Here is a 26,614-nt window from a genome sequence, read left to right as displayed (position 1 = left end):
TTATTTCCTCTTTTCCTGATTCATTCTTAGATCATATTTATTCTTGTATAAAATTATTGAAACATGCAAGATTCTTGGGGGACTTGATAGGGTAATTGTAGAAAGTTGTTTTCCCCTTTTGTATTAGAATTTCGAACAAGAGGGCATAACTTTGTAATAAGGAATAGAAAGTTTAAGTCCAAGTTAAGGGGGGGGAACATTTACTTCCCATCCCTAATTGCCCAGAAGTCAGTTAAGAGTCAACCACGTTATTGTGGGTCTGGAGTCACAGGTAAGGACAGCAGCTTCCTTCCTGACAGTACATTTGTGAACTAGATGGACTTTTTCAATAATACCTAATGCTTTTGTGGTCATCATTAGACTTTTAATTCGAGATTACTCTTAATTTGAATTTATTGAAAAGTACAACCTGCAGAAAGTGAAGTGGGGAAGGGAGGTTTTGTTTTTCTCTAATGCCTTGTTTAATAACAACTGCCACAGATCAGTAGGGCCGGAGCAGACCAAGGCCCAAGAGCTGGGAGATTATTAAGGGATTAACTAAGAAGCACCAGGGATGATGATAGAATAAGAGAAGAAGACATAAGGTAAAGGTAGATTTAAGTAATTCAAAAACTTAACAAGCAAGACTAATCAACGTCAAGTTATTGACAGGTGAGATCATTGAATGTGTGACCCGCTATATGTGAAAGTCACGGATCCTGCCGGCATCCCAGATGACCATGTTTGCCAGAAGTGCTCCAAACTGCAGAAAATTCAACTGCCATTCAAGTTCCAAAACATTGAGCTCGAGACACTGGGACATCTACGAGGCTAAGAGTTACATTGATAGCATGTTTACAGAGGTGGTCACACCACAGCTCAAGGGACTGGGGGAAAGAAGAGAATGGGTGACCACCAGTTAAAGAGAATCAGCCAATATTGCAGACTTGTTCACAAATTCATTTTGGAAGCTGATGAAGGCATTCCTTCCTCAAGGAAGTGCATATGGAGCCCAGCTTCTGGCACCAAAAACGATCTGATTCTACAGGAGGGGTGGAAGAAGAAAGCAGAAGTGATAGTGATAAGGGATTCATTAGTTAGGGGAACAGCCAGTGTATCTGCAGCTGCAGACATGACTCCACTATCGTATGTTACCTCTTTGTGCTAGGGTCAAATGTCAGTGATTCCAGGGCATCCTGAAAAGCAAGGGTGATAAGACAGAGGCAGTGGTACATGTTGATACAAGGGATGAGGTCTTGCATCAATAATTTAGGGAATTAGGCAATAGATTAAAGAGCAGGACCTCAAAGATTGTAATCTCTGGATTACTCCCGGTGCCTTATGCTAACAGGCACAGAAATAAGAGAATAGGGCAGATGAATGCGTGAGTCAAGTATTGATGTAGGAAGGAGGGTTTCAGATTCCTGAATCACTGGGATTGTTTCTGGAGAAGTAGAACCTGTGCAAGCAGGGCTGTCTGAACCTGAACCAGAATGGGACCAACATCCTTGTGGGTAGGCTTGCTAATGCTGCTAGGAGGAATTTTAAATTAATTCAGGGGGAGAGCTGACGATGTTAGTACAATAAGGGATACAGGATACTTTATTAAAGTAACCAAGGCAGAGGGAGTTCATTTATGTTGAGTTTCAAGGAAGTTTTAAAGCCAAGCTTCATGGCCTCTACTTTATTGCAAGGGGTATTCTAGGTAAGACAAATGGGTTAATGGCATAAATTGACATGTGGAATTGTGATATTGCCATCTCACATGGTTGAAGCCGGCAACTGACCATTCTGGGGTGTAGGATCTTTAGGCTAGATGGGAGGGTGTGAAAGAGGGGTTGGTGTTGCACTATTAGTTAGTGTAATAGTAACCCTTATTAGTTAAGGATCAGTTACTGCAGTAAGGAGGGACAGTATCTTGGAAGGGACTAGGATTAAAACGGAGCAGTCACGGCTGGGAGCGTATTAGGGACACTCAGTCAGTGGGCAATAATAGAGCAAGTATGTAGACAATTCACTGAGGTATGTAAAACCAATAATAGGGTAATAATTAAGGGAATTCAGTGTTAATTAGGATAGTCATAGTGTAAAGAATTTAAAGGGGATGGATTTCTTGAAACATATTCAGGAGAGCTTTTTATATCAACATGTTGAAGGTCCAACAAGAGACGGCGCAGTGCTGGACTTTATTCGGGGACCGAAGCCAAACAGGTGTTTGAGGTGGCAGTTGGAGAGTGTTTCAATGATTGCAACCACAACATGGTATAATTTAAGTTTGTTATGGAAAAGGAAAATGGTGGTCTGTTAAACAGGGTTTTGGATTAGGAGTAGGCAGATTTTATTAAAATAAGGTAGTGTCTGGCCAAAGTAGACTCGGAACAGCAATTCTATAGCAGAACAGTGAAGAGCATTCAGAATGGAAGGGCGAAGACTACAGGCCCAACATGTTCCCTTTAGGGTGAAATGTAGGAGTTACAAGCCTAGAGAATCCTGGCTGTCTAGGAATATCCAGCACTAGATAAGAAAGAAAAGAGGCTTTAACAGATGCAAAAAAAAGCAAGTCAATGTACACCAGTGGCAAATAGAAAGTGGGGGGGTATAGGGGAAACTTAAAGCAATTAGGGAAGTGAAGAGGGGACTTGAAAAAACACTGGTGGCTAAAACTGGGGAGATTTCTAAGGTAATAAATAAATATAACAAGGGGAAAAGAATAATCAGGGAAATGGTAGGGCTCATTAGGGACCAAGGGGGCACCTATGACATATGACACATGTCACAAGTGCCAGGCAATGATCATCTCCAAGAGATAATCCAACCACTACCCCTTGACATTCAATGGCATTATCATCATTGAATCCCCACTATCAACATCGCGGGGGTTACCATTGACCAGGAACTAAACTGGATTTGTCATACAAATACAGTGGCTACAAGAGCAGGTCAGAAGCTAGGAATACTGTGGTGAATATGTCACTACCTGACTCCCTGAAGCATGCTCATCATCTATGAGGCACAATGTGAACCATCTCAAGATACGTTATAGAAATCTGCCAACGATCCAAACCCATGATTACTGCCATTTAGAAGGACAAGGGTAGCAGATACATGGAAAGTTCCAGTTGCCACTCCAAGCCACTCACCATCCAAACTTGGAAATATGTTGTTATTTCTTCACTGTCACTGGATCAAAATCTTGGCATTCCCTCCCTCCCTAAGGACATTGTAGGTCTACCTACAGCACATGGACTGCAGTAGTTCAGGAAGGTCACTGCTACCTTCTCAAGGGCAACTTGGGATGGACAATTAATGCTGGCCAGCAAGCAATTTTTAAAGTCTCAAAGCCCTCTTTCTTAAAATAATAATCTTTTAGAAATGATGAATAACCTATCCAGTGTACCTAAACCCCATGGACTGCAGTCTTTGAAGGCAACTCACTACCATCACCTTAAGTGTAATTAATAATGCAAAATACATGCTGGCCCAGCCAGTGATGCCCAAACTCTCTTTAAAGAATACACTTAAAATATATGCATTTTGCATATGCATTGGATACTTCGGGGAAATTCTGTCAAATCATATGTTTTTTTTTAAAAAAAGCTTTGGGCTTGGACTTGAATTTCTTGATGAGTATTCCCCTTTTGTTACAATAAGAGGAGGAGATGCTAAAGGCTATGTTCTGGGCATTTGATGAGTCTCTACAGAAAATACTTGTAGCGTTGTAAATCCAGGATACCACAAAATTTACAAGCTCCGAAGGTGTTAAACCTCTGCATGTCGCTTTGTCAGAGCTGGAGTTCTTTGCAGGAAATACTGCAACTGAAAGCCTGCAATTCTTTTCCACCAGTGAAACAGCACTGTTTGTACCAGTCAGTATCATCATTGTCTTGAATTTCTTTCAATTGTTCCTTTTAAGGGGCAAGGTACAAGTCTCTTTAGGGGGAAAAAAGCTAAACAAGTTCTTAAATGTTGAATGGAATAAATTTGTGTTCGTGCAATTAAAATTTCACATTGGCTGAATTCAGTTAATGTTTTTCTGTTTTTTTTATAGGTAATGAAGGAAATGCAAAGTGCCCTGAACACTGCAGCAGCTGATGATAGTAAATTGGTTTTACTGAGTGCTGTAGGAAGTGTCTTTTGTTGTGGTCTTGATTTTATTTATTTCATTCGACGATTAACAGATGACCGAAAGAGGGAAAGTACAAAAATGACTGAATCCATCAGGTATGTGTTATCTAAGATAAAAATAGTAAATGCTGGATTTGGTCAGCAGTATCTGTGAAGAGTTAATATTTCAGGCTGATGATCTTTCATCAGTACTGGAAGGAGTTATAGATATCTAACAATTTTTGAGCTAAATAAGCATAATAAAGTACTGGAGGGATTGATCTTGAAGGTTGCTAAATGACAATGGCCAGATGAACTGTATCCCAAGCTGTTAAAAGAAGTGTTCGGAGAAATAGTGGATGCTCCTAAGCAATGTTTTTCAGCTGCTACTAGATATAGGTGAGATACCAAAGGAATTAGAGGTCTGTGAATATTGTACCATTATGCAAAAAGAGTGAGGGATAGATCAAATAATTCATGGGCCAATCAATCTGACCTCAATAAGAAACAAAAGCAGAAATTGTTTGAGAAATTCAGCAGGTCTGGCAGCATCTGTGGAGAGGAACTAAGTTAATGTTTCATGTCCTGTGACCCTTCAGAACTGAGGCAGCTAGGGAAAATGGTATATATGCTGATCATGGGGTTGGGGTAGGGGGGAAAAACAAAAGAATGAGGAGAGAGAGAGAGAGCAAGAGCGCGAGAGAGAGAAGATTGTTGATAGTAAGTCACGGAAGAAGCAGCAGCTAAATAGATGGTGATGAGGATTGAGTAATTGAAAATGGATTGGATGTCCTGAAAGCAACTCCTTTTGTAACAGGACTTGGGTTGTGGACATGGATAATTGACAAGGAAGGGTGCATTCATGCTCTGAAATTATTAAACTCCATGCTGAGTCCTGAAGGCTGTAAGATGCTTAAGTGGAAGATGAAGATGAAGATGGAGCTTGGCAGCAGGCCTGAGACAAAAATGTTGGCACGGTTACATGTTTGTATTGAAGTGACAGCCCCTTGTGCCCATCCCCCAACTGCTCACTCCTCACTTCCCGCTTTCTCCCCCAGCATCTTCAACATAAATACTACCTTCCCTTATCTGTTTCTAGTCCTGAAGAAGGGTCACAGAACTCAAAACATTTAAGTTTTCTTTCTGTAGATGTTTCCAGAGCTGCTGAATTTCTCCAGTAACTTCTGTTTTTGTTTGTTTCAGATATCCAGCGTCTGCAGTTCTTTGTTTTATTTTAGTCTGACCTTGGTAGTGCGCAAATTACTGGAATCTCTACTGGGAGATAGGACTCTAACTATTTGGATTAATCAGAATAGTCAGCATAGTTTTAAGGGGAGGTAGTTCCTTACTAAGCTAATTGAACTTTTTGAGGAACTAATAAAGAAGTTTGAACATCCTGATCAATCTCAATTTTGAGACTGCCAGGAGGAGCTTGAGTGATGCAAAGCCAGCAGGTCATCCTGCTCAGGCCTGGAATCTAGGTACTGCTTGTAGTTCCAGTCCTGGCTATTGCTGCCACTGACACTGTTGGGACTACAGAACTGTCAAACAATTTGATTGGCCAGCTGTTCCCCTGAGGCAGAACTTGTGCCTGGATTGGAGGTGGTGAATTTTCTGTCTGTAACCAATTAATAATACTCAGAGGATGAAATGACTGTGGAGTTTCTGTGATCAATGGTGATACATCCTCTACTGAATCTTCCAAGTGGCAAGGCAGGAAACTGAAAAATCCTGCTCTGTATTTGCACAGATGCTAACTGGCCCGGAGGGAGTTACCAGCGTTTTCTGCTTTTTCTTTAAAAGTTCACACATCCCTAGTATTTTTTGTGTATATGCCTTCTGGAAATCCATTGTATGATATTGTCATTAAAATTGTGCATTTTGCATGTAAAGAAATATAAACCTGGACAATTAAAAATGTTTAGATGTATATTAGAAATATATCTTGATCTAAAATTTTAGTACTGTATTGTAAATTATTTGGATTAATTTGGCAGTTCTTTCAAATGATCAGCAAATTTGAATATTTGAGCTTGTTTAGAATGAATTTTCAAAGAAAAACTGATCTGTGCCTGAAATTTTTACAGAATTGGACACAGAATTAACCCAAGGATTGAACTACCCATTAAAAAAGTCATCAATATTTTAAAATCCTAGAGTTTTGAGACATCTTGTGTAATATTGTTAAATTTTGTTCATATTTGGGCTTCTGCCAATGGTCTTTAAACCACCACTTTACTAACCAGTACACAAATTGGCATAGCTGGAAACCATTCAAAGAATGAAGTTTTGATTTCTTTTTGTTTAGGAGTTTTGTCAATACATTTATTCAGTTTAAGAAACCAATCATAGTAGCTGTGAATGGTCCTGCGATTGGTCTTGGAGCTTCCATATTACCTCTTTGTGATGTGGTGTGGGCTAATGAGAAAGCATGGTTTCAGACTCCCTATACTACTTTTGGACAGACTCCAGATGGATGTTCATCGCTGACGTTTCCCAGAATAATGGGGTTAGCTTCGGTAAGTTGCTAATTATTCTGCAACCATCAAAGATACTTTGCAAATATTCTAAAAGTATTGCAAGCTTCAACATGTAGGTTTAAAAGAAATAAAAGGAACAAAGACAAAAGGAAAATAAAACACTATTCAGCATTTAAATGGGTCTTCTGAAGTGCAAAGTGGAAATTCACTGTTAATGTTATGAGTTACATTTTGACCTACTTATTCCCCACACAACTTTTTTAAAATATAATGACCTTTTTGATGGGTAACTGTCACTTCTTTTATTATCATTAACTGTTGACATTTTTGGCATAGCTGTTGGCTTTCTAACCTGACATCCATTTTGAAGCTGGCTGGGCTACAGGAAGGATATTATTAAATTGGAGAGTGTAACATCCTTGTGAATCTTTTCTGTACCAGGACTGGAGTGTTTGAGTTTAAGGAGAGGCTGGGTAAGCTAGGTCTTTTTTTCACTGGAGTGTAGGAGGTTGAGAGGTGACCTTTAGTGTTTTATAAAATTATGAAGGGTTAGGATAAGGTGAATAGCAAAGATCTTTTCCCTAGGGTAGGGGAGTTCAAAACTAGAGGCCATGTTTTTAAGGTAAGAGGAGAAAGATTTAAAAGGGACTGGAGTAACTTTTCCACACAGGGTGGTGCATATATGGAATGAACTGCCAGAGGAAGTGGTAGTTGCAGATACAGTTACAACATTCATCATTTATATAAATGATTTGGATGGGAAAATAGGACGTATGGTTAGTAAGTCTGCAGATGACACCAAAATTTGTGGTGCTGTGGACAGTAAAGAAGTTTATCTCCTGAGTACAATGGGATTTTGATCAGATGGGCCAATGGGCCAATGGGCCAAGGAGTGACAGATGGAGTTTAATTTGTATAACTGTGAAGTGTTGATAAAGCAAATCAAGACAGGACAATGTTAGGACCTTGGCGAGTGTTGTCGAACAAAGAGCCTGAGGGGTGCAGGTGCATAGTTCTTCGAAAATGGAGTCGCATGTAGACGGTGGTAAAGAAGACATTCGGCATGCTTGCCTTCATTGATCAATGCATTGAGTATAGGAGTTGGATGTCATGTTGCGACTATACAGAACATTGGTTAGGCCACTAGAATACTGCATTCAGTTCTGGCCTCCCTGTTGTTAGAAAGATGTTGTTAAACTTGAAAGGGTTCAGAAAAGATTTACAAGGATTTTGCTGGGGTTGGAGGGTCTGAGCAATAGGGAGAGGTTGAATAGGCTGGGGCAATTTTTCCCTGGAGTGTCAGGCAGGGGTGACCTTTTATAGGAGTTAATAAAATAATGAGGGGCATGGATAATGTCAGTAGCCAAGGTCTTTTTCCCAGGGCAGGGGAGCCCAAAACTAGAGGGCGTAGGTTTAAGGTGGGAGGGGAAAGATTTAAAAGGGACCCAAGGGGCAACTTCTTCGCACAGAGGGTGGTGCATGTATAGAATGAGATGCCAGAGGAAGTGGTGGAGGCGGGTACATTTACATCATTTTAAAAGGCATCTGGACAGGTACATAAACAGAAAAGGCTTAGAGGGATATGGATCAAATGCTGGCAAATAGGATTTTGTTTAGTAAACCTGGTTGGCATAGGCGAATTGGACCAAAGGCTCTGTTTCCATGCAGCATGTTTTTCTTTTAGAATCATAGGCTCAGGTATTTCTTATGGATTGACACTTTTTTTTAAACTAGATGCTGCAAACATTTTTGAGAAAAACTAGTGTTTTTGCAGCCCGTTGTGATTTTAAACAACACCAAATAGTTTAAAAACATGTATTGTAATAGTAACAGCTTGCATACATAGGACAAATAAATATGAGGAGGTGATGGTCTGGTGGTATTATCACTGCACTGTTTATCCAGAGACCCCGAGTTTGAATCCCAACACGGCAGATGGTGGAATTTTAATTTTAATAAAAATCTGGAATTAGTCTACTGATGATCATGAATCCAGTGTTGATTTTCAGAAAAATCCATCTGGTTCACTAATGTCCTTTTAGGGAAGGAAGTTGCCATCCGTAACTGGTCTGGATCTATGTGAATCCAGACCATAGCACTGAGGTTGATTCTTAACTGCTCTCTGGAATAAGCAATAAAATCCTGGCATAGCCAGCAACACCCTCACCCTATGAATGATTGATATATTTTTTAAAATCATATATTCTGTTGTCTTGTCTCCCAATGGTTCGTATAACCTTAAGTGCACTGAATAGTTCCCAAGACTTCTCCCACGTCGCATCCCCCAATTCCTCCTGATGGCTCCTAGGGCTTCTCTGATTTCTAACTATCCAGAGCCTGATATTGTGATATTTTTCCAATATGGGACCTCATCTTCCTCCAGTGACCCCTCAGTGGTATCCTCCCCCTTTATGGTGCCACACAGGGTAATAAGTGTTTGTTCTTGGCCCGCATCACTTTACAGGCACACTGTCCCTGTACCAAATCAGAAATTTGTTTTGTAACATTCTCCAAAATGTAAAGCCTGTTATTGGCAGCTTAATGGCCCAGACTTAAATTTATGTATTTAGAATATATCTACTCCTGTTATCATACTATATTTCTCTCCATCTCTTTCCATCCCAGCTAGTTCACTAGGTGACAGAGGTATTGAAAGGGAAAGGAAGTTACTTATATTGTTAAATAGTTCTTGGTTGTCAACCATCCTTCCCCATTTTGGATGTAATTGGCAAATGATTCCATAAGTTTTATCCAGTCCACCCAATACAATTTTGTGTTTTGATCAATTTCTGTATAAAGGTTAATTTCTTGCCAAGCTCTCAATTTCCCTTTCAGTTGTTTTGAATCTGTTTTCCTTTTTGTTTTACTTTAATGGATCAGTAATTAGTATCCCTGTAAGCCTTCCTATAAATGTTCATTATTTTATATAGCACATTAGAGTGTCATCCAGATTTATCCTTTTTTAACTCATTGTCATTTGTCCAACTTATTGACTTGTATTAATAAACCACTGGGAGTCCATCTGAAGATGTATGTTTCATATTCTGTGACTTGTCAATATTTTCTCAATTTGCAATTGTTATTGAAAACTAAAGCATTGGTTCAATATTTTAACAAACTAAATTTCAAGAATTTCCTACTTTGAAGTAGTCAGACCTTTTTATCAAGAGTCACGTTTCATTGGTAACTAGTGTGAAGGAATGTTGCTCCTTTTTATAGGTAGACAGTGTCAATAATTTCACTGAAGCTGTTTAATATAGTCTTGATGAAGGGGAGAGTGAAAACACAATTTCTCCTATAAATGTACTTTTAACTATTATTTTCATAGGTAGTAAAGAAAAAACCAGTACTGTTCCATGTCTTTATATTTACCATTTGTGCTGGGCAAGCAAACAGCTGTGAAGTAAAAAAGGAACTGTAGATGCTAGAAATCTGAAATAAAAACAAAGTGCTGGAGAGTTATAGGAAAGATGTTTGACGCTTGAAAGGATTCAGAAAAGATTTACAAGAATGTTGCCAGGTTTGGAGGGTTTGTGCTATAGGGAGAGGCTAATATTTGAGGCTAGTTTCCCTGGAGCATCGGGAAGCTAAGGAGTGACCTTAACAGAGGTTTATAAAATCATGAAGGACATGGATAGGGTAAATAGTCAAGGTATTTTCCCTGGGGTGAGGGGAGTCAAAAACGAGAGAGCATGGGTTTAAGGTGAGAGAGGAAAGATTTAAAAGGGACCTAAGGGGCAATCTTTTCACCAGAGGGTGGTGCATGTATGGAATGAGCTGCCAGAGGAGGTGGTGGAGGCTGGTACAATTACAGTGTAATACAAATTACATCTGGATGGGTATATGAATAGGAAGGGTTTAGAAGGATATGGGCCAAAGGCTGGCAAATGAGACTAGATTAATTTAGAATGTCTGGTCGGCAGGGACGAGTTGGACCAAAGGGTCTGCTTCCGTGCTGTATATCTCTCTGAATGTAAGCTCACCAGATCTGATTGCATCTGTAGACAGAAAATCAGAGTTAACGTTTCAAGTGCAGTGCCCCTTTGTCAGAACAATGAAAGGTCACTGGACTTGAAATGTTGCCTCTGTTTCTCTCAACAGATTGCTGCCAGACCTGCTGAGTTACTCCAGTGCTTGCTGCTTTTTTTTTATTAAAGAGTTGTGAAGGGTAGGTCATGTCTGGTTTGGGTAAATTCCTATCACCCTTCTCACCTCTGACCATCTCTAACCTGTTTTTTTTTTAAAAGAATGAGCTCTTCTCCCTGCCTTTCTTTTCCCTCCACTGTTCCCAATTATTCCGTACTAAAGTGTAAGCTTAGGTTTTGGGTGTTTACCCATTGTTTGAGGCAGAACTTGGGCGGGGGTTGGGGGGGTAACAAATTTGTTCAACCTTCCTTTTTTTTTATTTGTATTATGTGCCTGCATGGCAATTGTCATTATTTCTGTAATTCAATCAACAATGTAATGTTAAAGAAATTACTGCTTTATTGTAATATAACAGATTTTTCCTGTCCCAATAATGCCACACCCAGCCCGCAACTTCAATGAGAACTCGTTCAAAATTAAGTGTTTTTTAGATCTCAAGTCACTGGAGTCCAGCCCTTTTAACTCTGGTTTTGCGATGTGAATCAATTTGACCAGAAAAAGCTATTGCTTTTGTCACTATCCACAAGGGAATTTGTATGAAATTAATTCAGATACGAATAATTTGATGCTTTTTGACAGTGTGGTACCTGAAGTTGCTGTATCTATCAGCGGATGAGCAGCAATGGGCCAAATGGTGCTTCATTGTGTGTTCATTTGCAGGTCAGTTAGGTGCATTCTGTGGTCAAATTAGATTTATGCCTTTATTTGGTATCTGTATGTCCTGTCACAGAATGTAATGTAATCCTTTTGTAAAAAAGTGAGACTTTTTTGCGGGACAAAACTATTACCAGTCTGGAAGAAAAGATTTCATTCTCTCCTGTTTTGTTGGCGTACATATGTGATTATTTTGAATTATCTAAGCTTAGACTGTGTAGATGTGTGAGACTAATACTTGAGTAAAGGGCAGCATGTTATACGTAAATGGTTTATTCAAACCATGTTAGTGAGGATCTTTTTCTCATTTGTGCTAAGTTTCTGCTTTTTTTTTCTCTCTCCTTCACCCCACCCCAACCACCACCACCACAGGCCAATGAAATGCTGTTCAGTGGACGCAAGTTGACTGCGCAAGAAGCATGTGCAAAAGGATTGGTATCCCAGGTTTTCTGGCCTGGAACATTCAGTCAGGAGGTTATGGTCCGCATTAAGGAACTAGTCGCGTGTAATTCCCTTGTAAGTCAGGAAATGATACTTACTGAATGCGAGTCTATTAGAGTCAGTAAAAATGCAGCGTTTTACTTCAGAATTCATGAGCCTTGAAAATATATAAAAGAGCTGAAGATAATAGCATGCAATTAATTATTCTTTTTATGGTTACTTATGTAGAATGTTTGTTTCTGTAAGCTAATCTAAATAATATTGGTAAATATCAGTGTAATATCAGTTCTCCATGAAATCAGTAATTGTTCCAGCCATTTCATATAAAAAAGAGCAACTGTAGGCCATTCATCCTGTCAAGCCTGCTCTGTTATTCAATCAAATCATACCTGATCTAGTTATTCAGTATTCCTGCAATCCTGCTAACCTTTCACCCTTTATCAATAATCTATCTACTTCTGCCTTTATAAATGTTTAAAGACACTGTTTCCACTGCCTTTGAGGTGGAGTTCCAAAGACTCGTTATCCACTAGGGAAAGAAGAATCTCTCCCCGTATCTGTTTAAAATTAAGGGATGGCCCATTTATGACAATGAGGCTTAGTTCTAGATTTTCTAGAGAAAAGATGCTTTCTATATCCACCCTGTCAACGTTTCTCAATATCTTTGTTTCAATCAAGCTGCTTCTTACCCTTCTAAACTCCCAACAGATTCAAGCTTAGGCTGTCCAACCTTTCCTCAATGCAACCTATCCAATCCAGATATTAGTTTAGTAAACCATGTCTGAACTGCTTCCAGTGCATTTGCTAATACTGTGGATAGTACTGTATATATGGTTCCATCCATGCCCTGTATGACTGAAACAATACTTCCTACTTCTGTATTCCGTTACCCTTGCAATCATTAATAATGTTCTATCAGCTTCCTTGATGAGTTGCTGTATCCGCACACTACCATTGTGTGAATTGTGCACTAAAACACCCAGACATTTGTGCATTTGAGTTATGCAATTTCTCATTATTTAGATGGTATTCTTTTTATTCTTCCTGCCACAATTGGCAATTTTACATTTTCCCATATTAGAGTCCATCTGAGATCTTTGCCATGCACTTAACCAATCTATGCCCCTTTCTCTAGCCTATTTGTGTCCTCTTCACAACTTACTTTCCTACTTTTTTTTTTGAATATGGATTTAATTTGGCCAGAACCAAATAGTGGATTTTTTTTGTCAATGATGATTAGTTAATTGGTATGCACCATAGCCAAATCAAATCAGTTCTGTTTTTCTTCCTTATTTTCCACCATTTATGGATACTTGTGGCAAGAATGCAAATTACTGAATCTAGAGGGCTTTAGTGTAGCCATGATGGAACACTGCTTCTTTATAAAGCACTGTCTTGGAGTTGAACCCAGAACTAATGAAGCATAAACTTGGGGGACAAAAATATGAATAGAAACTAGCCACTTGTTCAGTAACCTGTCCGATCAATGATCATGTGATTTTTTTTTTTTTGTTGAGATTGAATTACTTTGTTACATGTAATTTCAGACTTGGTCATCTTAGTCCTATGTTCAATGCAATTATAACTGCAAGCTCAAACTTATTTTGCTAACTTATCTTAGGCAACTGCCCTACTGATTGGAGATTTTCATTGTTGAAATTGGGGAATGACAGTCCACAGTTGTGTAATATGCTGCAGCTAACTGAATCACGGATTTCCCCCCGCTCGCTTTTACGTTTGAAATAAAATAATAATATAACCCTGAAAAGATTCTGTTTGCATCATCCAGGTACTTGAAGAATCCAAAGCTCTTGTCAGAAATGCCATGAGGGGGGATTTGGAGCAAACCAATGAAAATGAATCTGATGTGCTGAGGAAAATCTGGAGCTCTTCTCAGGGGATGGATTCTATGCTGAAATACCTACAGAAGAAAATCGATGAATTCTGAACACCTGCTTGGTCATTGGAAAATTCCTTCCCGCTGGGTTGTTCCTTTTGGGTTATAAATGCCCTCATTTAAAACGAGATGGGAGAAACTGCAGAAAGACATTCTCATTTTGTATCTACTCAAGCTGAGGAAAAAGGCTTGAAAATGGAAGCTGAAGATCTTAACTAGTACTGTATTGTCATCTAAAATGATGACAGGAAAGAAAGCTACAAGGATATAATTGGTGTGCACTACCAAACTTTTCTCTTGTCTTCGTTTATCCAGTAGCTGTTGTCATTTGCAATTACTGCACTGTACATTACTATGCTTTCCAAATCCAAATGCATATGTTTGTGACAGGAAAGTTTGAAAAAACACTCAGCTTAAGAGGGGGAGGGGAAAAAGACGGGTAATAACTAGCCTCCTTCTCTCTGATAGAATACGTAAGGCTGGTTTAGATGAAAAATAAACACTCTGTTGTTAAAAGAAAGTGAATGGTCATGGGTATCTAGGGGATCTAGAGAGGATAATAAATACCTCGACAACAAAAAAGATCAAAAGAAAATTCTAATTTTTGACAGTGGATCTAATGTCTAACGTAAATCCTTAGACTCTTCCGAGGGATATCTATAGACTTGTGTACATGTTAAATGTGCTCAGGAGCTGTGTAGTAAATGTTTGACCCAGTTCTGGAACATATTAGTACATTATTATCCAATAAGCATGAAGAAACCACTGGCTCTTTAAGAAAAACTTGCCTTGCAGTATTAGTGATTCTTTGTGAATCTTATATTAAATAAACAAAGTTAAAGATTAGTTTTAGTGTTTTTAAAGTGTAGGCTTTTTTCCTCTTTGTTTTAATCAGCTATAAACATATACTTCTGTTTCTGGGTGAAAGCGATAAATTATAGAAAGAGCTTGTGTTTTCTTTGCTGTTAAAATTGATATATTACACCAAAAATGCTTTATGTATTCATAATGTTTTAGTACCACTTTAGAAACATTTTTCTTAATTTAATAAGTTAAAAAAATCCTTTTGGCACACTAGTCAAAGCAAAACTCCTTCCAAAACCTACCTTTTAAAAGTAGGTGATTCTTGTGTCCGCTTATTTTATGATACACCATGCGGTATTCCTAACAGTGCCCCATGTAAATAGTATTGTGCATTCCTTTTAGGAGTGGTTACTAATTCCTGTTTGCAGATGTCTCACTGGATATAGATATCTGCATTTGCAATCTTCTCTGAATGTATGAATGGAAATTAAATCTTATTTTTGTACAGTTTATTTGTTTGTACTTAGAAATGATCACCTCCCCTTCCCAGTGGAGAGCTGTACATTGTGTAAATCTGCCTTTACTTTGGATTGGTACAGTATTTTTGCATCTGTGGGACCTACTTTTGTTCAGTAGTTTAAACTATATTAAACTGTACAATCTGTAAAGTTTTATAGGTTAATTAAAATGAGCTGTGAAAAAATCTGGGTAAATAAACTAATATTTCATATTCAAAAGTAGCTGCCAAATTGTAGTGCTTTTCTGCACAGTTCATGCTCATCCTTGTGGCCTATGCTGGTCCTGTCTAGTTGTATATTGCTAAATTGTAACATGACCACTCTGAAAATTTGCTATTTTAATTAGGAAATTAACAGATAACTCAAAAAGCTCCTGCTGTACTACATTTTGCAAATGTTGAGTTTTGGGAAATTAAAACCCACGGTTTTGGCAAATAGTTGATGCATTTAGACAGAAGAGGAGGAGCTCAATTTGTAGAGACATCATTACACAGAGAGCCCCCCTCTGCACAGCACCTGACCATGCTAGCCTTACCCAAGGTTGCCACTCAGATGAGGGCAGTCTCAGCTGCCTCAAGGAGTACACAGAAATGCAAGGCAGGAAGGATGTTATGAACATCCAGGTAGGCTGAGTGAGTGAGTGTTGTGAATGAAAGCAAACAGGCCAGAAATACAGTCTGGTCCACTCCATGAGCTGACTGTGCGTCTTGCAGTGGAATTGCAATGATAGTTGCCAGAGAAGCAACATTAAAGTGGAGAAGTGTACCATAGGTGGATCAGAGATGTGCATTGAGAGTTCTCAAAGGAAAGCAGATATCAGATGGCAATGCCTATGGACATTGGGAGCATGTGGATGGTAGAGCATGTCCAGTGTCTGACATGGAAGTCCTATGGAGAGCAAATGATGAACTGAAGTTGCTAGGTACCTGCTGTGTTTTCCATTTTGAGAATTCTTTGCATCAAACAAGTTAGATGTCTATAAAATAGGAAGCTGAATATTCAATGAGCTGAGCCTAGGCATTAAGCATATTTTTTAACAATCCCCTTAATTGACAACATCTTACTGTATGGCAAGAAACTTGTCTCATTGCTTTCTAAATGCATTGAAGAGCCAGCAAGTTGCTCCTGATATCAGGGTGGGCCTCACCAAACCTCTTACATGATTCTGCTACAAATCACGTCATATGTCCATGTTGTTCAGGTCCCTGTAAGATTCTGCTTACATTGCCTTCTGAATTACTAATCTAGTAAAACAATCAATAAATCATATCCAGCACCATTAGTTCAAATCCCACCACAGATTCTGGGGAAAATTAATTACATAAAATTTGGAATTTAAAAAGCTGTTTTCATTAATATGAACTTGGAGATTGGTCGTTCAACCCTTCGGGTCTAGTCCTCCATTCGTTGCTGATCAGTTGTTTCAAATTCCACTTTCCCCTCTAATCCTAATAATCTATCTACCTCCACTTCAAAAATATTCAATTTACACACCTTTACTGCTTTATACTTCAGTACCCTCATTTTTTTTTATTTCTGACCTAAAGGATGTGGTTCCTAATTGTAAAATGGTGAGCCCCCCTCCCCTCCTCAACCCAGGTTCTGAACTTCTCTAGAAGACAAAACATCACTTTCATATTCACCTTGTTAAAACTGCAGGATCTTGCATACAATCAAGTGATTGCTCAATCTTCTAAACTTGAGTGGAAACATGTCCAGTTTGATCAACCAGCTCATTCTGGGTATCAATCTAACAAATCTCCTCTAAACTGCTTCCAGTGCCTTTATATCTTTCCTCCGATAAGGATACTAAATTTAAACATGGTATTTGGAGATATTTTATTAATGCCCACCATAACTGAAGCACACCATTTTTTTTATGCTCAGTTCTTATTGAAGGATAGTGTTCCATTAGCCATACTTTCTGTGTCTATATACTAAGATTTTGCAACTCATGCTAGCACATCTAGATTACTCTACAGCTCTGAATTTTGCAGTAATTCTCTGCTTAGATGACGTTCTACATTTTTATTCTCCCTGCCAAAGAACAACTTCACATTTTTCCACAATATATTCCATCTGCCAGATGTTCCCACTTCAACCTATCTATATCTGTGAGCAGAGATAGTAGGAACTGCAGATGCTGAAGAATCTGAGATAACAAGGTGTAGAGCTGGATGAACACAGCAGGCCAAGCAGCATCAGAAGAGCAGGAAAGCTGATGTTTCGGGCCTAGACCCTTCTTCAGAAAAAAAGGTGAAGGAGAGTCTGAAGAAGGGTCTAGGCCCAAAACGTCAGCTTTCCTGCTCCTCTGATGCTGCTTGGCCTGCTATATCTGTGAGCAACCACTTTATCCTCTTTCCAACACACTTTCCTTCCTTCTGTTGTGCCATCTGCAAACTTAGCTACCATGCCTTCATTCCCCTCATTTAAGTCATCAATGGTAAAAAGGTCCTAGCACAGACTTCTGGTGGGCCTCCATTTGTCTAATCCTGCCATTCAGAAAAAAAGACCCATTTACGCATACACTTTTCTGCCAGCCAACCAACTTTCTATCAGTGCTTCTACTATGTGTAATGACCTTCTATATGGCACCTTGTCAAATGCCTTCTGGAAATCCAAGCATGGTATGTTTGAGGTCCCCTTTATCCACAGCATGTATTACTCCTTCAAAGAGTAAATTGGTTGAACATTATTTCCTTGTCACAAAACCATGCTCACTCTTTCCTGATAACTGCATTTTCCTAAGTGCCCAGTTATAAACTCAATGATTAACTGCTTGAGATGTCAACCTTACTGGCCTACAATTCCTGTTTTGTGCCTCCCTCCATCTATTGAACCTTTAGAATGCTTACATTTGCTTTCATGTCTGATGTCATCTTTACAGAATCTAGTGAATTTTGGAAAGTTACATTTAAAGCATAGACTACCTTGTTTGCCACATCATTTTTTTTGACCCTAGGATTAAATTTATCAGGATCTGGAAACGTGTCAGCCTGTGGTTCCGGTAATTTGCTCAGTACTGCTTCCCTAGTGATTTGTAACTTCGAGTTTCCCTCTTCCTTCAGCTTCCTGACTTGCAGGTATTACTGAAATGTGTTTTGTACCATCTATAATGAAGACAGATGAAAAATGGATTTATTACATGAAAGATTGCTTTGCTTTGTTATCTCCATTTTCAATCCTTAAATATGGACTCTACTTTTTTTCTAAGTACTTACAGAAACTGTTACCTGCTTTTACATTTCTACCTAGCTTTCCCTTGTGCTGTATTTGTCCTAATTAACCTTTTAGTCATTTTGCATTCTAACCAGTTATGTGAACTACCACATTTTTTTTTCCATCAAGTTTGATGCTGCTCTTAATCTAACCAGAGACATGTGTCTTCCCCTTGGAATTTTTCCTTAAAGTAGGATTCTAAGTATTCTGATCTCCTGGAACAAGTTCATATCTAATACAAAAATGCCATCTTTGATTAACAGTGCAACCCCTCCATCTTTATTTACCTAGATTCCTTCAGTTCTTGAATGTCATATACTACTCTATTCTGGACCCAATACTAGTCATCCTGCAGTGACGTCTTGTATTGGATATCAGGTCACTTATTTACTTAATGTGCTATCAATTTATTGACAGTGGCGAATACAATGCATATTCGGATAGAGTCTTTAGTTTTGTCTTTTTGTTATCTTTAACATCTAGTCTTGACTATTTTGTTTGTATTTTTGGGTTTCTATTGTGTCCCTTCAGGCCATTAACAGCTTATAATTAAATACCTATTTGGTTCATTAATATTCTTTATGAAGGAAACTTGACATCTTTTACCACCTGGTCTAGCATACAGAATTTTTTAGCCCTAAAAGTATTTGTTTGACTATTAATCACTCTTGAAATAACCAAGCAAGCTATTAGAAAGTATTAAAGAAGACAGCTCACCATCAAATTCTCTGATAATTAAGGATCGGCAATAAATGCTGGCAGTTTTATTAGTGATGCACACGTTGATTTATTTATTGTCATGTGTACTGAAATACAGTGAAAAGCTTTGCTTATGAATGGTACAGGCAGATAGATCATAGTAAGCAAAGGATGTACAAATCAAAAAAACTTAGAGGCATACAGGTTACGTTGTACAGAGCATGTGCTAGGCAAAATCAAGATTTAACAAGATCAGCATTATTTGAGGCTAGACAGTCCATTCATCAGTCTGATATGGCTGGGAAGAAGCTGTTCCTGAACCTGCTCATGCATGTGTTCAGGCTTCTGTATACTCTGCCTAACAGAAGAGGTTGTAGGAGAATATTACTAGGGTGCAATGGGTCTTTGATGATGGCAGCCTTTCTGCAGCAGCGAGCCATGTAAATGGAGTCCATGGTTGGCTCCCGTGCTGGTCCAGGCTGTGCACACCACCTTCTGTAGTTTTTAATGGTTCTGGGCAGAGCAGTTGCTCGCAAGTTTAATGGGCAAGCTATTCTTTCCCTGCCCGCAGCCCCATGTGTAGTAGGCAAATGTTACAATGAGCTGAGCCAGTGTCTTAAGTCCTCTACCCAATTAATGGACAATTAATGATCCCTTGAGATTTTCTCAGCTCTTGTGCTGGCATATAAATAACTAAGGTGGCATTCTGAATTGTTAATGTATCTGGTTGGATAAAACACAGAGGGGAGGAACGCTCATACTAGAAATGTGACCAGTGTCAAGACGATTCATTTTAAGATGAATATAAAAGAGATTAAATGTATATTCACTGGAATCTTAATGGGAAAACACTGTTTCAGGAATGAAAAAGAATGAGAAATTAGTGCTTAATCTGCCATCATTCAATTCCGGTGGTCCATTATGCAGTTGAGGCTAATTCTGCTCCAATTCTGAGTTTATTCATTCACAGATGTGGGCCTTGCTCACAAGACTAACAATTATTCCCACTATCTAATTTCCCTTTAAAAATTAACAATGAACCACCCTCTTGAAGTGTTGGTGTCTAAATGATAAACGTAAAATCCATTTACAAAAATAGTAACCCAAATCACCCAAAACATTGTGTTACTGATCAAGATGGACAGTAAGAGCTTCTTTAAGTGTACAAAAAGAGAAAAATCACGGTGAACATGGAGAACAAGGCTGGGAAAATAGTAATAATCTTCTATCTGTGCAAGTACCTTGGCCCTAACAACATAGGCTCTTATTTAGTGGTCTCCCGTGCAGCACCTTGTCAAAGTTCTTCTGGAAATCCAAATACATCACATCCACTGTCTCTCATTTGTCTAACTTGTTAGCTCTTCAAAGAAGCCTAACAGATTTGTCAGGCATGACCTCCTGTGATAAAGCCATGCTGGCTCAGCCTTATTTTACCATGCACTTGTAAGTACTCTGCAATCTCATCCTTAATAATGGACTCAAATCTTACCAAAGATTGAGATCAGGATACCCAACCCATGATTTCCTGTTTTTAGCCTCCTGTTTTAACTAGGAATGTTACATTAGCCATTTTCTAGTGATTCCTGAAAGATCACCACCAGTGCCTCCACAATCTCCTCGGCTATCTCGTTCAGAACCCTAGGATGCAGTCCATTTAATCCAGGTGATTTATGCACCTTCAGACTTGTCAGCTTCCTGATCATCATATTATTGATAGCCATTACACTCACCTCTGCCTGCTAATTCTCTTGAAGCTCTGGTATGTTACTGGTGTCTTCCACGTGAATGCTGATGCAAAGTTCAGTTCCTCCACCATTTCTTTGTTCCCCATTACTGCTTTTCCAACCTCATTTTCCAGCAGTCCAATGTCCACTCTTGCCTTTCATCTTTTATATATCAAAACAAACACTTGCAATTTTTTAATGATACTATTTAGCTTATCATATTTCATCATATCCCCCCCTTATTGCTTTTTTTTTAACCTGTCCTCTGCTGGTTTTGAAAGGCTTCCCACTAATCCTTATACTGTATGTTTTTTTTCTTTTGCTTTTATGCTGTCCCTGACTTCCTTTGTCAGTCATGTTGCCTCATTCTCCTCCGGCATGTTTCTTCTTCCTTGGGATGAATTTCTTCTGGTGCCTCCTGAATTGCCCCAAAACTCTTGCCATTGTTAAGCTCTCTCTGATAGGCTCTCCTTCCTGGCAGAAGTTTTTTTAAAAAAAAGCCAGAAACCCTGGTCTATGAAAGCTGGCCGCACCCATCCAGGCTGCTAGTATTGTTCCAACGTTTTTAAAAAAAAAAAACCCAGGGCCTCACAAGCTATTTCTGTTACCACAGACTGCAAGGTACCTCTCATCTAATCTCTCTCTTAAGAAATCAATACAAAATACACCTCTTAAATCCACAGCATTGCCACAACTCTGGCAAGCTCCTTCCTCATATCTTTGTAGTTACTTTTACTCCATAGTAATACCATTGCATCTGATTCAAGCTTCTCCTTCTCAACTGCAGAGTGAATTCTATCATGGTGACTGCCCCCTAGAAGTTCCTTTACCTTTAGCTCCCTAATCAAATCTGCCTCATTACACATCACCAAAACCAGATTGTCTGTTCCCTGGTGGGCTGTACCATAAGTTACTCCAAAAACTGAAGACAGGGTCAGATTTTTAAATCAGTAAGGGAATTGAGGGTTATGGGAAAATGTCAGGAAAGTGCAGTTGAAGATTATCAGATCAGCTTTGAATTCACTGAATGATTGAGCAGAATTGATGGGCTTCTGCTGTTGTGTTTTAGGTGGAATTTCTCCTCTCCATCACTCCTGTCTTAAATGTGTGATCCATTATTGTGAGATTGTATCCTCTGGCCCTAGGTTCTCCCACAAGGGGAAACTTCACATCTACCCTGTCATTCTTTTAATTTTCAATGAATACAGGTCCAATCCACTCAACTTCTCCTTATCAGACACTCCCTCTCTGGCAGTAAACCTTCACTGGATAGCCGGCAATGCCAGTGTATCTTTACTTAGATGAGGGGCCCAGAATTGTTCAGAGTATTCCAGTTGGTTTGATTTGCGCCTAGTATATTTTTAGCAAAACCTTCCCCATTCCTGTTGAAATAAAGGTCAACATTCTACTTACCTTCTCTATTACCCACAAACCTGGATGCAAGCTTTTTGTGTTTCATGGGCAAGGTCAGCCAAATCCCTCTTTCGTAGCTTTTTGCAGTCTTTCTCTATATAAATAATATTCAGCTCATCTATTCCTGCCAAAGTGCATTAACCTCACATTTTTCATTGTATTCCATCTGCCCACTTGTTTATCCCGTCTATATATCTCTCTGTAGCCTCATGTCATTCTCAACACCTGTGTTACCATCTCTATGGTGTCGTTCACAAAATTGGCCATAGTACATTCACTTTTGTCATCCAAGGCATTAATATATATTGTAAATAATGGTGGCCCAGCACTGATCCCTGTCAGCATTCTACCAGTTACAGTTTGCTGTCTTCACCACCACCACCCCACCCCCCACAGTTACCCCAAATGTCTTTATTAGCTCTTTAGGGTTAGTGAATGTATGGAATTCTTTACTGCAGAAGGCTGTTGAGACCATGTCATCAAGTATATTCAAAGCCAAGAAACAGATTCTTAATAAGGGAATCCAGAGTTATAGGGCAAAGGCAGGAAAGTGGAGTTCATGATTATAAGATCAGCCATGATCTCATTGAATGGTGGAGCAGACACAATGGATATAGTGACCCGTTTTTGCTCCTATACCCTATGGACTCCATCCTAACATTCACATCCACTACTGTAAATTGGCATAATGACATTCTCCTCCCTTATCAATACAAGTCAGTCTTGTTCCAGTGAAGTTGCCCAAGGAGCAACTACTTGAGTAATGCATGTAATGTCCTTGGGCAACAAGGAAGGATTTCAGTTGAAACGTAGGCACTTTTAACACAATTGACTGATTCTCACTAGCATTTCCAATTACACATATTGATTCAGCAAATATTATGAAGGCAATATGAAGTTATAGTTTTGATGTTAATCTAAGCATCCATGTATATGTTCTGGAAGTTGTCTTGAATCTTGGTAAAATTCAGATCAGGCACAATGTGATGACTCTCAGTGGATTGTGTCTATCTTTTAATTTTGATAACAGGTGCAGTGAATAGGATTTTGGACTACACTGGTGAATCTTACTCCTAATGAAGTATCTGGTCGCCTTGTTACTTGCAATTCTAATACTGCCATGTAGCCTCCTGAATAGGAAGCATTGAAGCTGATGGTTATTAAATGTTTCCTAACAGAGTGGTGATTTTTGACTTCTGCTTTTTCACACTGTCACCCACAAAACCAGCATGCAGTGTTTTATATGGGATGATTATGGAAAAATTGTGAAATGCTATGTTATGTTGAAGGATACAAAGATATGCCAGGGCTCAGTTTTGAGCTCTGTGGGCTGTCTCTGAGGCTGAAATACAACAGTGCCAAAGATTGAAGTGTACCTCACATTCCATGAATGATTTGGAAGAAATCATCTGAAGACCAATTATTGTCTTGTCAAACATCACTATTAAGAAGAATTTATGGCCACCTCAAAGTGCTTTGCAGCTAATGAAGTACATTTTTTCTTAATTTATTCATGGGATGTGGACATTGTGTGCTGGGACAGTATTTATTGACCATCTCTGGTTGTACTCAAAGCTGCCTTCTTGATCTATTGCAATCCATTTGCTGTTAGGGAATAGGTCAGGATTTTGACCTAGCAAGTAAAGGAATGGCGATATATTTGCATGTCAGGATGGTGAGTGGCTTGGAGGAGAACATGTGGGTAGTAGTGTTTTCATGTATTTGCTGCCCTCGTCCCTCTAGATAGTAATGGTGATAGGTTTGTAAGGTGCTGTCTAAGGAATCTTGGTAAGTTTATGCTATGTTCCTTGTAGATGGTACACACATTTTTTCTATTTGTTTTGTGGGATGTGGGCGTCGCTGGCTGGCCAGCATTTATTGCCCATCCCTAGTTGCCCTTGAGAAGGTGGTGGTGAGCTGCCTTCTTGAACTGCTGCATTCCTCCTGCTGCGGGTTGTCCCGCAATGCTATTAGGGAGGGAATTCCAGGATTTTGACCCAGCGACTGTGAAGGAATGACGATATATTTCCAAGTCAGGATGGTGAGTGATTTGGAGGGGAACTTGGAGGTGGTGCTGTTCCCATATGTCTGATGCCCTTGTCCTTCTAGATGGAAGTGGTTGTGGGTTTGAAAGGTGCTGTCTGAGGATCTTGGTGAATTTCTGCAGTGCATCTTGTAGATAGTACACACTGCTGCTACTGAGCATCGCTGGTGGAGGGAGTGAATGCTTGTGGATGTACTGCCAATCAAGCGGGCTGCTTTGTCCTGGATGGTGTCAAGCTTTTTGAGTGTTACCACTAAACATCAGTGGTTGGGTGACTGAATGTTTGTGGATGTAGTTCCAGTCAAGCAGGCTTCTATACCCTCTATGGTTTGAGCTGCAGGCATCCAGGCAAGTTATGCCTCAGCCTTTGCAGAGTCAGGTGATGAGCTACTCCATGCAGGATTTTTAGTCTCTGACCTGCTTCTGTAGATACAGTTTTTATATGGATGGCTAGTTCAGTTTCCAGTCATTGGTAAGTCCCATAGTGTTGAAAGCGGGGTGATTCAGTGATGGCAATGCCAATGAATGTTAATAGGCAATAGTTAGATTCTCTTTTGTTGAAGGAGATCATGGCCAGGTATTTGTGTAACATTAATGTTACTTGCCACTTGTTAGCGCAAACCCAGATATTGTTCAGGTTTTGTTACATTTGGACACAGGCTGCTTCAGTATCTGAGGCAAGATGAATGGTGCTGAACAATGTGTAATTGTCACTGAACATCCATCCCCTTCAGGTCATTGATGAAGTACCTGAAGATGGTTGTGCCTAGGCAACTCTCATGACAAACGCTGCAGAGATGTAGTGACAACCAAAGACCACAACCATCTTTCTTTGAGCCATCTATGACTCCAACCAGCAGAGATTTCCCTCCTAATTTACACTGATTCTAGCTTTGCTGGGGCTCCTCATGGCTTGATGACAAAGGTCATCACTGATACGTCACCTATGGAATTCAGCTTTTTTTTAACATTTGAACTAAGGCTGTAAATGAAGTCAGAAGCAGAGTGGCCCTGGTGGATCACAAATTGTGTGAACGTGAACGTGGTTGTGGAGCCTTCTGTGCCAGTGTGTTGACTAACATTCATGACTGACATGAGGAACCATAGTGCTTAGGTCTGATCCGTCGGTTGTTGAATCACTTAGTTCTGTCCATCCCTTGCTGCTTGACATGCAAAAGTTATCTTGTAGCTTCACCATATTGACACCTCATTTTTAGGTATGCTAGATGCTTCTCCTAGCAGGCTCTCCCGCATTCTTAATTGAACCACGGTTGATTCCTTGGCTTGAAGACAATGATAGGGTTAGTATAAAGCAGCTCATGAGGTTACACAATATGTCAGAATATAATTCTGCTGCTGATGGCCCATCATACCTCATGGATGCCTAGCCTTGAACTGCCAGATCTGTTTGAAGCCTACTCCATTTGGCACAGAGTGCCACACATGTCAGAGTGTATCCTCAATGTGATGACAATGTTATCTCCACAAGGGCTATGTGTTGGTCACTCTTATGTACTGAATTGAAACATTTGTTAAACATTGAAGCTATTATACTGTAATTGCACTTCTAACCCTACTGCTTAACAAAATATACAAATACAAATGATTGGGTTCCGTTCACCCATGACTTTACAAAAACCACTGAATGTGACTATTAGCACACAGCCCCCATCATGTTTATGTGTTATCTTCCATGTTTGTTGCGACTAAGCCACAAGAACAAATATAGCAGTAAGTGTGAGATCCTGACCGGGGTTAAAATTACACCTGTTCCTCCACACCACTTCAGTGGTTGTATTTTTATTACAGTTAACAGAGCTGCTAAACAGGGAGCTGTATCAAAACTCTAAACTGGGAGGAAAATAGCACACAGCACAGGGCTCAGGTAAATGGGTCATGCAAACAGCCAGTTACTTGCATTACCAGGAACAATGTCAGAAATTACTTCAACCCACACAAGCATATTTGTTCAGTAAGCATTTCCAACTGACTTAAGGTTCAGCTAAGGCCAATTAGCTACAAACTGGCTTCAGCAAGGCACAATCATGATAGTTTGATGATTCTTAAATGGAAACACAATCCACACTTTAGTTAATGAATAAGGCAAGTGTGAGCATGTCTAGTGCACAACCTAGCTAAAGCTTCAAGACACACTATCAACACTTAATAGCTGCCATCCAATTGATCGGTGACTCTCCAAGGCCACCTCCAACCACTTAACACTGCTCTCAAAACAGAAATCTGACAAGGAAACTGACGGTATTCTAAGCACCATTAACATTTTCACCAGTGGAAGATAGATTAAAGTGTAGGCCTAGAGATGTTATACAGTAGATTTAAATGAGGTCCAGAAAGCAAAACAAAGATTGAGAAATGCCCATTGGATTAAGGTAGACAGACAAAAGATGGAGAAAGTTAAATAAAAATTAACTCCTAAAATTGTCAAATTTTAATTTTCTCAAAGGAGCAAGAATATTATTATGGTGAGATAC

The 26,614-nt window shown here is 39.3% G+C and overlaps 1 protein-coding gene across 4 annotated transcripts in view; it reads left to right on the top strand.

Annotated features, from left to right (window-relative positions):
• The window catches only part of cdyl (chromodomain protein, Y-like), a 147,946-nt gene extending 132,700 nt beyond the window's left edge, over positions 1 to 15,246 (top strand). For 3 of the 4 annotated variants that reach the window (XM_048610901.1, XM_020531014.2, XM_048610907.1), the window contains 4 exons: positions 4,028 to 4,200; positions 6,392 to 6,602; positions 11,736 to 11,879; positions 13,594 to 15,246. In XM_048610901.1, the coding sequence (XP_048466858.1) occupies positions 4,028 to 4,200; positions 6,392 to 6,602; positions 11,736 to 11,879; positions 13,594 to 13,752 (687 nt within the window). In that variant the 3' untranslated portion in view covers positions 13,753 to 15,246. The remainder of the gene's footprint in view (positions 1 to 4,027; positions 4,201 to 6,391; positions 6,603 to 11,735; positions 11,880 to 13,593) is intronic. The other variant, XM_048610896.1, reaches the window with a different exon arrangement.
• The last annotated feature ends 11,368 nt before the right edge of the window (positions 15,247 to 26,614 follow it).

The sequence above is a fragment of the Rhincodon typus genome, chromosome 2 (assembly GCF_021869965.1).
Source record: "Rhincodon typus isolate 14 chromosome 2, sRhiTyp1.1, whole genome shotgun sequence".
Lineage (NCBI taxonomy): Eukaryota > Metazoa > Chordata > Chondrichthyes > Orectolobiformes > Rhincodontidae > Rhincodon > Rhincodon typus.
The sequence above is the reverse complement of the archived record's forward strand: the minus strand, read 5'-3'. Positions and strand labels throughout refer to the sequence as shown.